This window comes from Coffea arabica, chromosome 10c, assembly GCF_036785885.1.
Source record: "Coffea arabica cultivar ET-39 chromosome 10c, Coffea Arabica ET-39 HiFi, whole genome shotgun sequence".
In the NCBI taxonomy this organism is placed as follows: Eukaryota; Viridiplantae; Streptophyta; class Magnoliopsida; order Gentianales; family Rubiaceae; genus Coffea; species Coffea arabica.
Window position 1 is genome coordinate 813,309 of NC_092329.1, and position 15,332 is coordinate 828,640.

A 15,332-nucleotide genomic window follows, 5' to 3' on the forward strand; every position below is an offset into this window, starting at 1 on the left:
AAGAGAAGAGGCAACTATAATGTACAAATTATGGTGTCTCTCAATCCGATTATGCAACAGAATACCCTAGTATGTACAACGTAACCATTATTATAATAATTCTAACCACGTGTGTTGCTCTTAAAATTATCATATAGCAACATGATGACTAAATAGTGCTCTAACAAGACATACTTGTACATATACCAAAACTCAATGTAATACTCATGAAACACATTGTGAATATTTTCTAACGTTGCATATAGACACCACATGTATATATTTGCTATTTGTTATCTTACAGCTACATATCTAGGATTTAATCCCATTAACAACACTTATATATTAACTATTATGATAGCAATGATTTTTCCACTTGTACATACAAATGAGCGCACTGTTCTTCCTGGGTAACAATGTCTACAATCAGACAGACATGCTGAAAAAACAGAGCATAACTTCTTTTTCATTAAAATATTAGTTTCTGCTAACATTGCTACCACTACAATTTCTATCCAATTCATATGATAATCAACATCATTACCTTCATCAATCTCCGCCGCATTGTTGTAACTATTTGCTCACCCCGTTATAATGTCTACTGTCTTGGCCATTATTGTATGCTACAACTGCAATAGCCTTTTCTAGTTTAAATCACTTCTTGGAAGCGATGTCAATGCAAATACTATGATTGCTTCGGTGTTTATATTTGCTTGTACCCTTGCCGTCCCAGATATGGGTGGAGGTCCAAATTATCAACATTTAAAACCCACCACAGCAAGACTTTCTAACCCTAATTTGGTACACAAATCTGTATTTGCTATTTTTGCCCTCTCTTCTCTGGAGATAGATAGTTATTTCTTACCATTCTTCTCTTTCCACTATACCTTCGAAGAACTAAAATGAAAGCCTTTTTTTTGTCAAGGTTTTCCCGGGATTGTTTTCAAAATCAGTTTTGAATTCAAATTTCATATTTTAACAATCCTGTTCCCATATAACACCATTTATATTGGTGTTTCCGAAATTGATATTTTTTTTTTTTGAAACTTGCTAATTAGATGGTGTCGTTTTGATGCCTTCTTTCTGCCTGTCGACGTGTATGCATAATAACCACTTCTTAAGTTTTGTGAGGGAACCATTCAGGGACAGTCTTTGTAATGACCGTCCCTGCCCCAAATCCCAACGAACCACTCGAAGACGTCCGAGGCTACTGTGACAACTTCTACAGTAAACACCATAAGCAAATCATGCTCGAAATCATAGACCAACAACCAGTTTTTCATTTGTTGTGTTAGCAAAAAGAATCAAGCTTCATCAGAGGATACAGTAGCAATCATATATTAGCCAATAGTTAAATTTCAATTGTATCAATTGGTTAGGTTTGTTGTTACAGCAGTTAGTTCTTCCATATAAATGGAAGAGAGTATACTAGCCTATAAATATCCATTGTATGAGGAAGTTGTAATCAGCTACGGAGTGAATGAATGTCCCAATCCTTTTGCATTGAATGTTCTTCCATATCTGTTTCTTTCTTTCATCTTCTTCTTCCTTTCTTCCTTCCCTATTATTCTTGCTTCTTGCTTCTGCTTCTATCACTTCCTTTCATTCTTTCTGCAATTAGCAATCTATCTAATTATTCTCAATAATTCCCATAGAGATATCTACAATCCAATTGGAATCTTGACGACTGCGTTCAATTGTATGTCAACCATCCTAGGTATTAAGAGTGCTTCACATGCCCTCAGCTAATGCATGTGCAGGCTACATTTATGCACAAGGTTAGCAGTCTTTATGAGACTAGAGTGTCCAAGAACACAAGTTTATTCACGATTGCATCGACTAATTAAGATGTGGTGAACCAACTTAGGGTTATTTCATACTGATAGGAAAAGGAAAAAAAAGTTTTAGTTCCTAGTGTTTCGCACTTGTGTGAATTTAGACCTCTCCAATGTTTGGCACCAGTGTAATTTTAGTTCCTAACTTTCAGCAAAAATAAATATGGTTCCCAATATTTCCAATTGAAGCAAATTTAGTGTAATTGACGGATTTTCCCTAATTACTAACGAAATCATGTTATTTGCAGTCACATGTTCACTAGATTGAATTAAAAAAAGAGAATAAAAAAGCACCTGACTTTAGACAATAAGAATATTAACTTATGTGATGACACGTGAGTAATTAATTAACCACAAAAATAGAAATAAAATAAAGAAATTTGTGAAATTATATACAAAAACCTGTAGGGATTTTTTTGCTTAAGGGGGAGTGGGGTTGGAATAGAGAGTGAAAATGAGTTCTGGATATATGAGTTAGGTACTTTGATTGGTTTGAACTGTGTAGTTTAACTAATTTCTTCTCTCTTTTTTTTTTCCCTTTGTTGTGATTAATTAGTTACTCCAGTGTTAGTAGATGAGTTATTAGTTCATAATGTTCTTATGTAAAGTTATTTGTTACTTTCCTTTTTCATTTTTGAATTCAATTTAACGGACATGTGACTGTGCGTTATTAGTTTTATTGAAATCTTACGGACTAAAATTGTCCAAATTCTACATATTGAAAACCAGATTTATTTTTATCGAAAATTTTAGATATCAAAATCACACAGGTGCTAAACATTTAGGACCAAAACTATATTTCTTCTCTGGGTAAAAACAACTCTTCCATTGGAAATTTTCATATTGTCTCGAGAGGTGATAGATGAAAAAGTCAATCAATTTTTCTCTTTGGATTTATTCATCTTCAAAACAGAAAAGTTGGTAGAAGTCCCAGAAAGAGACTGACTAGACTTATGGTAATACTTGGGATCGAGAGAATAAGTCATCCTATGTTCCTAGAGTGCTTCACACGGCCCGATCAGCCAATGCACGAGCAGCCAAGGTAGAGTGGCAAAGAACATAAGTTCATTCACGATTGCAACAGCCAAGACGTGGTAAATCTTAAGGTTATTTTGTTCATCTACTATAATTGCAATTCTTCGTTCATTTGTTTGGTAGTGGTGGTAGTAGGGTACATGCTGGGAAACTAATGGGACAAAAAACCCAAGTTTTCTACTGGCGATTTTTCTATTATCTAGAGAGGTGATACAGGGAAAAGTCAATCATCTGATCTCTTCTTGATTCCACAATTTTCAACAGAGAAAAGTTGATAAAATTCCGTTCCCTCGACCACGATGACTGGAGTTTCGTGCTCATATGAATTGATATTGCAATTGTAGCGCAAATGACGAAAAAAAAAGTAAAGAGTCCACATACAGAAGATGGAGTAGTGTTAAAAAGGAAATAGTGCTGAAATGCAATTTTGTTCAAATGATACATTTCGTGTTGACGGTGTCCTTAAAGCCAGCTATCACACCAGCAGCAACATACCCTCCTATAGCCAAGGATGGCTGCATTGATACCTCTGGAAAAGTAAAGATCCATTACCCCTTTGGCATGACAGAAGATTGTTATCTTGAGTCGAGACTTTCAGTCAATTGTAACTACTCTTTAATCCTACCATTCTAAGCATATATTTTTTATTTTTTAAAAATTTTTTCTAGTAAAAGAGAATGAAATTTAAGAAGCGGGTGTAGGGAGGAGAGATTTGAACCCAAGCCCTCTAAATCCTGGAACCTCAATCCTAGACCCCTATTTGATAACCCAATTCAATATTTAAACTAAGTGAGTTCATATCTTAACATGTTCAAACGTGTTTGATAAAAAAAAATCGAACTTCTGATTTAATTAAGTGGCATCGAATTTTCTAGATAATTTTTTTTAAAAAAATATAAGTGATAAACTAACCACGTATTACTTAATATAATATATACTCAAATATATCAAATATGGTACTTAACAATTCAATAATTTAACGAATTCTGCCTTCAAAGTTTAAATTTCATATTTTAGTTTTCAAATTTTAATTTTATCTAATACACTCTTAGTCACTAGACTAAAACCTCATAGGCTGAAGCATATATCTTAATTACTTTCATGACATACATTACATCCAAAAACACATTTATGAATTTTTTCTCATATCAAGTGGAAAAAATTTATCGGTTCCCTTATTGTTTTTCACGTGAATAAATGGAAAGACCAGGGTGGACTTGAAAGTCTTCCCTTGCGGAGTCATTATGTCTTTAGCATGAGCAGCCCCGTAAAGACGTGGACCTCAATGTCATCAGCGACTACTGTGACAGCTTCCCCAGTAAACTCCATACACAAATGAAGCTGAAAATTATTGCCCAACAAATAGTCCTTTACGTCTTGACTGCATTCATTTGAAGTCAACCGTCCTATTTGGGGTCTACAGAAGAAGTTTCAATTGTAAAATGCGTAGGCCTTCTGCGCGTTTACTGACTAAGTCTTCCCTTTACTTTTTTTTTTTTTTTTTTTCGTCGAAACGTTAGCTTTTTATATAAATAACCGTAACCTTTACAGTATTTGGACAAAGGTCCAAACAAACGGGCAAGCTGCCCCGCAAGATCACTGATGCCTAGCATCAAGATTGGGATTCACCCATTCTTCATCTATCCAGATGTTTAGAGCATAAATGCTTAGCTTAATACATTCTTGACAGGTGTCGTGCCTGTGCAATAATAAATACCTGTTTAAGAAAAATAAATTTTCTGTGTATAGTAGTAAACAGGGTCGAATCCACAGGGATTGGAAAAAATTCGATTCTTTTTAAATTCGAGACACGGGGGATTTTTATCAGATAAAACTAAAAATAAATAATTAAACAATTTAACTAAAAAATAATTAAACAATTTAACCAAAAATAAATAAATAATTAATACGAATGTAAATGGCAATTAAATAAATAATAAATAAATTCTAGCCAAGGATACAACTACGTAGACACAGTCCATTCATCCGATCATTGATGCAAAGAAGGTTCACTTAATTTTATTAACAGGTTAGTTATAGTCGTCGATAAACTCTAACAACCAGCTTTTCCTTAATTTATTGATAACCAAGGTACGACTATTGATTACCCCTAACCAGGAAATACTCCTAGGTACGACCGTAGAAATTAATTTCCTAATTGCATTAAAAACTAGAAAAGCCTAACCCAAATTAATAACACGCTACGAGGGTTATTTAAATCAGATTGCATGTTCCCCTAGTATGTGAAAATACTAATTGTCACTAATATTAACCAACTAAACAATTACGGATTTAATTGATTAATTTGACAAGAGATTAATAAGTCAAATTGCACATCGGGCCCTTGATATCCAATTAACAAAATAATCCCATGGAAATTAAAATAGAAAACATGCAAATATTAACAAATTAAGGAACACGTAAAATTAATTAGATCTCACAGATATATGGGACTGCGTCGTCGCGTTGATCCTTGACTAGATGAGAAAATTAGCCACGCCTCATAAGAAAATCTTCACACAATTCAATTGAATTTAAAGACATCATCTTTCTTCGATAATTGAGAGAGTGAATAACAAAGCTTTCGGAAGAGAATAAGAAAATTGCACACTAGAATTCAACAAGCCAAAACAACTCCCTATTCTCTCCTCCGGAACATCCCTCGGAGAGAAAACTAAAACTCCTCTTCCCAGACGGAAGAGAAGAAGAAATACTGCCAAGTTGCGTTTATCCCAAAATCAAGTTTTAGTAGTTAAGTGTCAAGACATATTTCTCCCGGTTAGCTCCTGAAATCATAGACTCGTCCAATTCATAGCTAAGTCGTTTAAGAAATCAAAATATTAAACTAGCAAAAGTTAGCAATTGGGTCAACTGACAACCAAAATCTCAACATTGAAGATAGTCAAACGTATCCATTTTGATAATTACATCCAATCATATAATTTCTGCATGGGATCTAGTGTTGGTTGATATTAAATAGAATGTGTTGTTACCTATTTTTGGTACAACATTTATCTTTTATACCTTGCTGCAGTGTTGAACATTCTTCTGACTATGGTGAATTATTTTTCTGCAGGATGTAACTTCTAGGAATTTGGAGAAGCAAAGGTTCTCCGATGAAGATGTTCCAAGTGCACCTCCATTTTGTGGATCTGGTGGGGAAATTAAGATAGACAGGGAAACAAGTCCTGTGTCAAAAATGGAGTACCTGTCCTCCATGAAAGCTGAGAAAGATAACTTGGGGAGGTCTCCAGGTATTAGTCAACAGGATAATGTTCCGAAATACACTCGTGACTCGACTGTGAGGTTTGTATTTGTTTGTGGTATTGTTGGCACAGACTTTAAGTTTTGTATCTTTAGTCATCAGATACTCGGTTCCATAGAAACGTCGTATGATCCATTTTTTCTTGCATAAAGGGAGAAAATGTTATCTTTTTATGTAGGACTGCTGCTGCTGCGGAAAGTGGTATCCCCTCAAGCACTTATCCAACTCGCGTTCCCAATTTTCATGCTATGTATGTTTAACTACAACATTACCCATTGCAGCTAAATAATCTGCTTACTGTTATTATCTCGACTTATAACATTAAACAATTTCAGTGCACTAGGACCATGGCACGCTGTGATTGCTTACGACGCATGTGTTCGACTTTGCCTGCATGCCTGGGCTAGGGGGTGCATGGAAGCTCCCATGTTTTTGGAGAATGAATGTGCTTTGCTACGAAATGCCTTCAAGTAAGTTCTTGGAAAGGGATTTTGTGAACTCTAGTGAGACGTATAAATTTTGTTTCCACTGGATTGACATTTTTTACATAATGATTTTAGTCATCATGAAACGGACTTTTCTATTGACTAATTACCTCACAATCTTAGTGATTTTAGATATCTTGAAAGTGATTCCACTGGATGGACATAATGATTTAGATGATCATGAATGAAACTATTTCTACCGACTAATCACCTGAGTTCTTAGTGCCAACCTTGCTGATCATGTAAAAGAGAGTCATTTATATGGTAATACACTTTATGCCACTCTCACATACTAGCTAGACTTTTCTTTTGAACAGGCCAGCATGTGCTTACATTAATGGATCGTAGTTAGAATTGAACCCAGGACCTTTCGAGTTTTCGTTATATCGTGGTGCATAATTAACTTGTAGAAGGTTAAACTGTTAGAGAAGACAATAATTTATTCTTTTGTGCAGTCTAACAATTATTATGTTGCTTGAAGTTTGAATCTGGTGGCAGATCCATAAAATTAGAAGTGATTCCATTTTCCTAATGCACATGCATGTCTAAGCTTAAAACTTGCATATGTTCTCATTCAATTTTGACATCCGTTTTCTTATTTTGAAAACTGTTTGCCCTTTAATGGGCCTTATCTTTGCTTCAGTGGCAATACAGTAGTATTTGTGATCTTAGACATAGTTTTCACTCCAAATCTGTTACTGTTTGTATGCTACAGTTTGCAGCAAGTGCTATTACAATCAGAGGAGGAATTAATGTTAAAGCGGTCTTCTGAGCTTCCTACAGAAGGTTCTGCTGCTAAACCTAAAAAAATGGTTGGGAAGATGAAAGTGCAAGGTAGTTCTTTGTATCAGATCTTTTATACTCACTGAGATTGTGTGAGAAACTATTTTGACATTCTACTCGTTTTTGCAGTAAGGAAGGTGAAATTAGGTCTCGACCCACCTAGGGGCTGCAGTTTTGCATTGGTGAAAGTACCAAAAGTAAAGATTGAATCTGTCCGCTATCACAGTTCCAAACTGCGGTCGGCTGTTTCCTCTGGTTGGCGAGCAGTGCGTAAAGTCCGTTTTGCACCTCGTGTATCAAATGGTTCTTTTTCACGCCAGAGCTTGGCATATGTTCAGGCTGGCACTCAATACATAAAACAAGTTTCTGGACTACTGAAAGTTGGTGTGGCAACATTGCGCAGCAGTTCATCATCCTATGAAGTACAAGGTGTGGATACACTAATTTTCAATTCTGTGGGAGATTTTTGTATCTGACGAGTCAGAAGCATTGGTGTTTGAGTGGCTACTAGTTTTCCAACTAACAGTAAAGTTCATATTGCTTTTGACAAGTGTGCATAAGAAATGGTTAATCCACACATGAGATGGTATAATGTAGTAAACTTGATTCTCATTAAAAGAAATGTCTACTATTATAAGCATTGGTAACACTTCTATCATGTCTGGCATTGCTACTGTGCTGTTCATTCAAGCAACTCATTTTTCTGGCTGTAATCTAAATTGTCATGATCTGGAGCTTCTGTTACTATTAATGGTGACGTAGACCAGCTTATGCTCCGTTGGTGAAATTTAAGAAAATTAAAGAAAAAGCAGAAGTCTTCTAGTTTTCTTTTCTTATAACTAGTATTATGCTTTAAATGTACTGATACTTTGTTGAGTCAGTGGATAACTGTAAAGATACTTACTGGTGTTTTGTACATGTTAGTAGAAGCATACTCCTGTTTACTGCGACTCAAGAGTTCCAGTGAAGAAGATGCTATTAGAATGCAGCCAGGATCTAGTGAAACCCATATGTTGTATGTTTTTCTTAACTCTGTGCATTTGTTTGACGTGTTGCTTTAGTATGGCGTTGACAGCTTTACAGTTTTCCTGATGGGCTAGGAGATGATCTAATTGTTGAAGTCCAGGATTCCAAAGGGAAGCAATGTGGTCGAGTCCTTGCTCAAGTAGCTACTATTGCAGAGGATCCTGTAAGTTAAAAAATATCTTTAAAGGCTGTCTTTACTATTTTTTCCCCCCTTGTTAGGTTTGGTTTCAGATTGGATCTCAATATGGATGCTACTTGCAGGGTGAGAAGCTAAGATGGTGGTCTATTTATCATGAACCAGAGCATGAGCTGGTTGGGAGAGTGCAACTCTACATTAATTATTCAACGGGTATTGATGAAAATAGTCACCTTAAGGTTGGTTGTTAAATTATTAACATCTATTTAAACTATCTCTTTCTAACCCTACCATCAACAGTAGAACCAAAAGATTAGTGGTGTAATCAGTCTAGAAGAAGCATTCACAATACTGTCCCCAACCACCTTTATGATGAACATTATCATGTGCACCAGTAAATATAGACAAGTATCCAGATACAATAAAAGAGGAAAAATAAAAAGAAAAAGAGTGAGTCAAAGGCTGTATGCATTTTGAAATCCCTTCTGTGGTCTGTCATTCTTATAGAATGTTATAAGATAGGCAAAAGTACCTTGGAACTGGACTGCTGTTTGATACATGGTATTTTATTTCCATAGTGTGGCTCAGTGGCAGAAACAGTGGCTTATGACCTGGCGTTGGAAGTTGCTATGAAGATTGAGCATTTTCAGCAAAGGAATTTGGTGCTGCATGGTCCATGGAAGTGGTTACTGACCGAATTTGCTTCATATTTTGGGGTTTCTGATGCATACACAAAACTTAGGTACAGAATTACTGTTCCATTAGTCACTTTGACGTTCAAGCTGATTAAGCTTGAATTTTCTGCTGCTGTTTGTACTTTTTTGTGGTTCATATGCTTATTATGACCATGTCTCTTGTAGAACATAAACTTTGTTTTGATCACTTATCTCTGTGTCCTGCTGAAATTGCAGATATCTTTCTTATGTGATGGATGTGGCCACACCTACTGCTGACTGTCTTAAACTGGTGCATGATCTGCTTTACCCTGTCCTGATGAAGGGCCATAGCAAAACCTCATTGAGTCGCCAGGAGGTATCATATCATCTTCTGATGATGGCATGCTAATTTATTTCATCAGCCCATTTCTTTGTCGCTTACATTGTGTGAGAAAACAAAAATCATCTACCATTGCTGATCTCTCTTCTTAATGTTGTTTCTCATTTTTGGCTGCTTGCTCCAGAAACGTATTTTAGGGGAAATTGAGGATCAGCTTGAACAGATTTTTGCACTTGTTTTCCAAAATTACAAATCATTGGATGAATCATTGTCTTCGGGAATTATGGACACTTTTCGACCTGCTACTGGGCATGCAGCACCTGTGTTGAAGCCAGCTGTTGAACTCTACAAACTTTGTCATGATATACTATCTCCAGAGGCACAGAATAAGCTCTACAGTTACTTCCAGGTTGGTGAGGAAAAAATCCTTGACATCCCCTTTTCTTGTTACATGATTATTTTCTCATATTTCGTGGATTAAAACAACCTGTACAGGCTGCTTCAAAAAAGCGATCAAGGAGGCACTTGACTGAGACTGATGAATATGTTAGTGGCAACAGTGAAGGCATATTGATGGATTCTCTAACTATTTCTACTGCATATCAAAAGATGAAAACTCTATGCTTGAATGTCAAGAATGAAATTTTTACCGATATAGAGATCCACAATCAAGATATACTTCCCAGGTATAATTGGTTTAGACTTTTCTAGGTGCTTGATTTGAAATAAAGCATTTGAAAGACAATGAGACAATCATGTACTTATCTCTCTGCTCACAGTTCCTTATTCAAGGTGCTATTATAGTTATAGACAGTATGTTGAATTGCATTCATATGCTGGATTTCTGTGTGATGTCTTCTAGTTGGGAAAAATGGGACTAAATACTGGAAATTCTACTCTCCCATCCTCTGTTTGTGATGTTGATGTGGTATTGAAACTAGGTAAAAATTCATATGACATAGCCCAACTGTTGATCTTAGACTTTGAATGCTAGTAAAATCCGTGGAACTGAAGAATTTGCAATTGTCGTGGCATGGTTAGAACAATAAATTTTCTTTAGAATGTGTAGCGTGCAAAATGAAGTGAGTGGACTAGATGTGTTCCCTTTGTGCCTTAAAGTTTTGGTCCTGCTTGTGAAATTCTGATTCTTTCTACGAAACATCTGTTCTTAAAGTCCATTGCAACACCACGACAAAAAGGATCTCCCAGCACTGATCAAGCCCGTTTAAGATTCTGCAGAATTTTGATATAGCTTGATTATGTGTTATGCTTCAATGGAAATGTTTCTCTTCTGCCTGGACCTAAGGATGTTTTTCTCCAACTGCTGTCAATTATTTGAGTCAGTCATGTCATGCTGCAAATGATTGACCACATAGCCACTTAGCTAACATCATTCCCTCTTTTGCAGTTTTATAGACCTGCCGAACCTTTCTTCAGCTATATATAGTGCAGAACTGTGCAGTAGGTTGCGTGCTTTCCTTATTGCATGCCCTCCAACAGGTCCTTCACCTCCTGTAACAGAACTTGTGATAGCAACTGCAGATTTTCAGAGGGATCTTTCCAGCTGGAATATCAAGTACTGTTGTTTTTCCTACATATATCTCTTCTTTCAAATTATAGTGTTCAGACTGGATCACTAATGGCATTGTCTCTTTCTTAGACCTGTTAAAGGAGGAGTTGATGCAAAGGAGTTGTTTCATTTGTACATTGTTCTGTGGATACAAGATAAACGCCTCTCTCTACTTGAATCATGCAAATTAGACAAGGTAAATATTTTTATGCAACTTTGTTGCATATAATCTGTGGCAGAGTTTCTCATAGGCCAATGGTATGTGCAGTTAAAACAATGTCCACAATGTCAAGTGCAATAATAATTCAAGGTCCTTTAGTTTCATCTTTCATTCTTTGTGGGTGTGGAATTTGGGTTTTGCATTATGTGTATGTTGCGATTGCTGGTAGAACTTGTTCCTTTTATGCTTGGCATTTATGACTTTACCAAGTCATAGGTTTCTTTTATTAATTACTCATTGAGTGCTGATGAAAGCAAGTTAATGCAAATGTGCTGATGTTTTCTTGTAAATGAACTGGTTAAACCAGTTAAAATAAGTAAATGGCATCATATAGGAGTCTCTTACAGTTTTCATCGTTTTCCATATTTTGCCTGCTCTACCTTAGTGGTTGAAATAACTTAAATGATGTACAGGTCAAATGGTCTGGGGTTAGGACACAGCATTCAACAACCCCATTTATTGATGACATGTATGATCGCCTCAAAGAGACATTAAATGATTATGAGATCATCATTTGTCGCTGGCCAGAGTACACATTTGTGTTGGAGAATGTATGTGTTCACGAATTCATTGACCTTTTGCCTTTCAGTTTTGGTTGCTTGTACCTAGAGGTGGCAAATCAACCCACTTAACTAAATTTACCCATACCCGCCCATGAATAGATGGGTATGGGTATCTTAAATTTTTTTATATGGGTATAAATGGATTACCCAATAATACCCATTTAATAAATGGGTATTATTGGGTAACCCATCAAACCCAATTAACCCATTTAGAATTCTCTTCTCCCCAAGTCTCTCTTTTTCCCCCACCTTTTTTTTTCAAATTTTTTATTTTGTTATGATGTTAACTACTTTTGTTTTATTATTATTATTATTATTATTATTTGTTGGTTTTATCTTATTATTTTATTTTATCTTAGTTTGTTAATTTGCTCATTTTTTAGCATTACTAATTTATGATAAATTTTAGCCTATTTTCTTATCTTTATAAAATGAAATTTTAAATTTATATATGAAAAAAATGTTAGGGGTTCAAAATTTTTGGATTAAGTTTTTATATTAATTTTTATAGTACTTAGTTCAAATTTTTATATTCTTATTATTCAATTATTAAATAATAGGTAATTTTGTGACATAGAGTATAAATGAACAAAAATTGGTAATTAAGTTTATTGAACATTATAAGTAAATATTTAAAACTAATAATGGGTACAAAGAGTGGTATAAATTGATAATTTAGTTTGCAAAAATGAATTTAAATGAGTTTACAAAAAGTTAAAATAAATGGGTTATAAATAGGTAATTGGATTACCCCATTCATTTTTTGACTTACCCATTTATACCCATCTAATTAAATGGGTATAAATGAGTTGAGTCACTTATACCCATTACCCATTTTACCCAACCCAAACTCGCCCAAGTCACCCATTTTGACATATCTACTTGTACCATAGCTAAAATATATTGCACAGAATTATTTTTCTGAAGAAAGAGCTGAAACATTTTTTTTTTTTTTTTTGGGGAAAAGGCTGTTGCTGATGTTGAGAAGGCAATTGTCGATGCTCTTGAGAGGCAATATGCCGATGTTTTGGCTCCATTAAAGGAAAACCTGGCACCTAAAAGATTTGGTCTCAAGTATGTGCAGAAGCTTGCCAGAAGAAATGTTTCTGCATACATGGTACCTGATGAGGTGAGTAGACTTATCTTAATATCAAGTTGTTTAATCCCTGTCACTGTTTTGATCTGAAATTTTGTTTTCTCTTCTTCCAGCTTGGCATTCTTCTAAACTCAATGAAGAGAATGCTTGATGTTCTGCGTCCCAAGATAGAGCAGCAACTGAAGTCTTGGGGCTCATGCATCCCTGATGGTGGAAACACAGCCCCTGGAGAGCGTTTAAGTGAGGTGACTGTAATGCTTAGGTCGAAGTTCAGAAACTATGTGCAAGCAGTTGTTGAGAAACTAGTGGAAAATGTGAGTAACCTTGAGCTCTTCAGTTGAAAAATTCTCGGTAGGACATAGTGCACCTCCAATAACCCAAATCTTTTAAGAATAGCTTCTGAAAAATCTGTGAATACCATCACTAACTTATGTCATATTGTTGGTGATGTTGACTGAAAATTGCTATTGTATTGTAGACTTATTTTGATGGAGGGGAAGAAATTGTTCTTCTGTTGTAGATACCTTAAAAAAATTAAAATAAAAAATAAAATAAACATTTTTGAGAGTCTTGAACGTTATCATATTAACATGTATACAGGCTAGACTTTGAGCATTAGCAGAATAAATGCCTTGGATTCCTCAAAATACATGTAACTTAACATTAAATTTTTTATTTTTATTTATCTTTTTTTTCCTCAGACAAAGTTGCAGGGGAGTACAAAGCTCAAAAAGATTTTGCTGGATTCCAAGGGCACTGTGATAGAATCAGATGTCAGGAGCAGGATGCAACCTCTTAAGGACCTTCTGGCCAGCTCAATTAATCATATGCATTCCATCTTTGAGTCTCATGTTTTCATCGCATGTTGTCGAGGCTACTGGGATAAAATGGGACAGGTAAGCTAGAATATTTTACTGCTGTGTGAAGTTTGCACTGGTAGTGGCAAATTTCTTGTTTTCTTGTTTCTCAGGAATATATATATATATATATATATATATATATATATATATATATATATATATATATATTTTTTTTTTTTTTGTTTTTTTGGCTATAGGATATTTTAAGCTTCTTGGAGAGCAGGAAAGAGAATAGGGCATGGTACAAGGGATCTCGGATTGCTGTGTCAGTAAGTACACACGCATCCTTTGTACAATATTTATTGGTTATACAAGTTGCTTTAGAGGTTAAACCAGGACCCGTTTCCTGAACCCTAACCATGATTAGAAATTTGTCTTTTGGTGGATAGGTTTGTCTTCGTCTTACAGTATGTAGAGGGCAACTAATTGCAATCTCATTCCATTTTTTTCTGATGTAAGTTTATCACATGGGGTGGGTATATGCAGGTTTTGGATGATATTTTTGCATCACAAATGCAGCAGCTTCTTGGGAATTCCCTACAAGACAAGGACTTGGAGAATCCTCGATCTATAGTTGAAGTGCGCTCAATGCTTTGTAGAGATGCTGCAAGTAATAAGGGGGGCAACTCATTCTACTTCTAGAGGTAGCAAGGAAAGATGAGTTGCAAGGGCTGGAAAATGCTTCAAATGGCACAGAAGAGAGCCCTGACACTCGGGGATGAACTTTTTATCACTTTGAGCCTTTCATTAGACGAGCTACGCAAGTTGCCTGCTCAAGTAGGCAATCCTGCTCATCCAGATTCAGCGATATTCCTGAAGGATTACAGTTTAGGTATTTGCAGTTCAGTTGCAAATATAGAGTTGTTTAAAAGGATCTCCCAATCTTAAAGCTTTTGAGATGTGCTTACTGGCCATTTTGTTTTGTATACATATCGAACCTTCTGACTACGTACGTATATAACATATCATATTTAATGCAATTCAGGACACATGCAGATACATTGACAAATAGTGTACTTACAAGCATATGCAAATTGGCCTCTTGATATACTGCTGCTGATTGCAGGTACTTACTGTCCAAACTCGAATACTTGTTGCAGCTGATGTTTTACCTTCTCAACAAATTGTTTGTGCACACTTGAGAGCTCCAATTCATTCGTTTCTAACAATCGCCAACCCAGTTAACAAACGTCAACTAGACATTACCAAGATTGTTCCTCGTGGCTCAAAAGATAAGAAAGAGTTGCTCTTGATTGGCATTTCTTCGCTTTTCCTGTTTTGCAACCTACACAACCCATCTCTCTTGTACCGTTTAGCTATGTAATTTGGCAACAGAAAAACCGCCTAGCACGTAATTTTGCTAGAGTACAAGAGCCTTGGCTTTCCATGTTGGTAGCAATTCTGGCGGGCTGTATTCACTTTGCCTGGTACGATCTTCGGGCCTCGTTTGCCCTAGCCACAAGGAAGCTGTCCTCGATTTATT

At 35.7% G+C, this 15,332-nt stretch overlaps 1 protein-coding gene across 2 annotated transcripts; it reads left to right on the forward strand.

The window, feature by feature from the left end:
• The first annotated feature begins 5,891 nt into the window (after window positions 1-5,891).
• LOC113714281 (uncharacterized) lies at window positions 5,892-14,858 on the forward strand. 2 transcript variants are annotated; one of them, XM_072068415.1, is made up of 20 exons: window positions 5,892-6,155; window positions 6,293-6,364; window positions 6,450-6,584; window positions 7,315-7,433; window positions 7,512-7,811; window positions 8,307-8,397; window positions 8,466-8,571; window positions 8,670-8,783; window positions 9,123-9,286; window positions 9,456-9,576; window positions 9,725-9,949; window positions 10,036-10,226; window positions 10,949-11,116; window positions 11,201-11,306; window positions 11,744-11,881; window positions 12,861-13,022; window positions 13,103-13,303; window positions 13,691-13,885; window positions 14,047-14,118; window positions 14,336-14,858. In XM_072068415.1, the coding sequence occupies exons 1-20, from the start codon at window positions 6,049-6,051 to the stop codon at window positions 14,489-14,491; spliced, it is 2,943 nt and encodes a 980-aa protein (XP_071924516.1). In that variant the 5' UTR covers window positions 5,892-6,048; the 3' UTR covers window positions 14,492-14,858. The 2 variants fall into 2 exon arrangements, with proteins under 2 accessions (XP_071924516.1, XP_071924517.1); XM_072068416.1 differs by having other exon boundaries at window positions 8,310-8,397.
• Window positions 14,859-15,332: the final 474 nt, after the last annotated feature.

Bases quoted from the DNA above. Each gene is read 5' to 3' on its own strand.
- LOC113714281 (XM_072068415.1), top strand. From the start codon at position 6,049: ATGGAGTACCTGTCCTCCATGAAAGCTGAGAAAGATAACTTGGGGAGG. The intron at 11,117-11,200 runs GTACTGTTGTTT...TCTCTTTCTTAG, and splicing joins CTTTCCAGCTGGAATATCAA to ACCTGTTAAAGGAGGAGTTG. The intron at 11,882-12,860 runs GTATGTGTTCAC...TTTGGGGAAAAG, and splicing joins ACACATTTGTGTTGGAGAAT to GCTGTTGCTGATGTTGAGAA.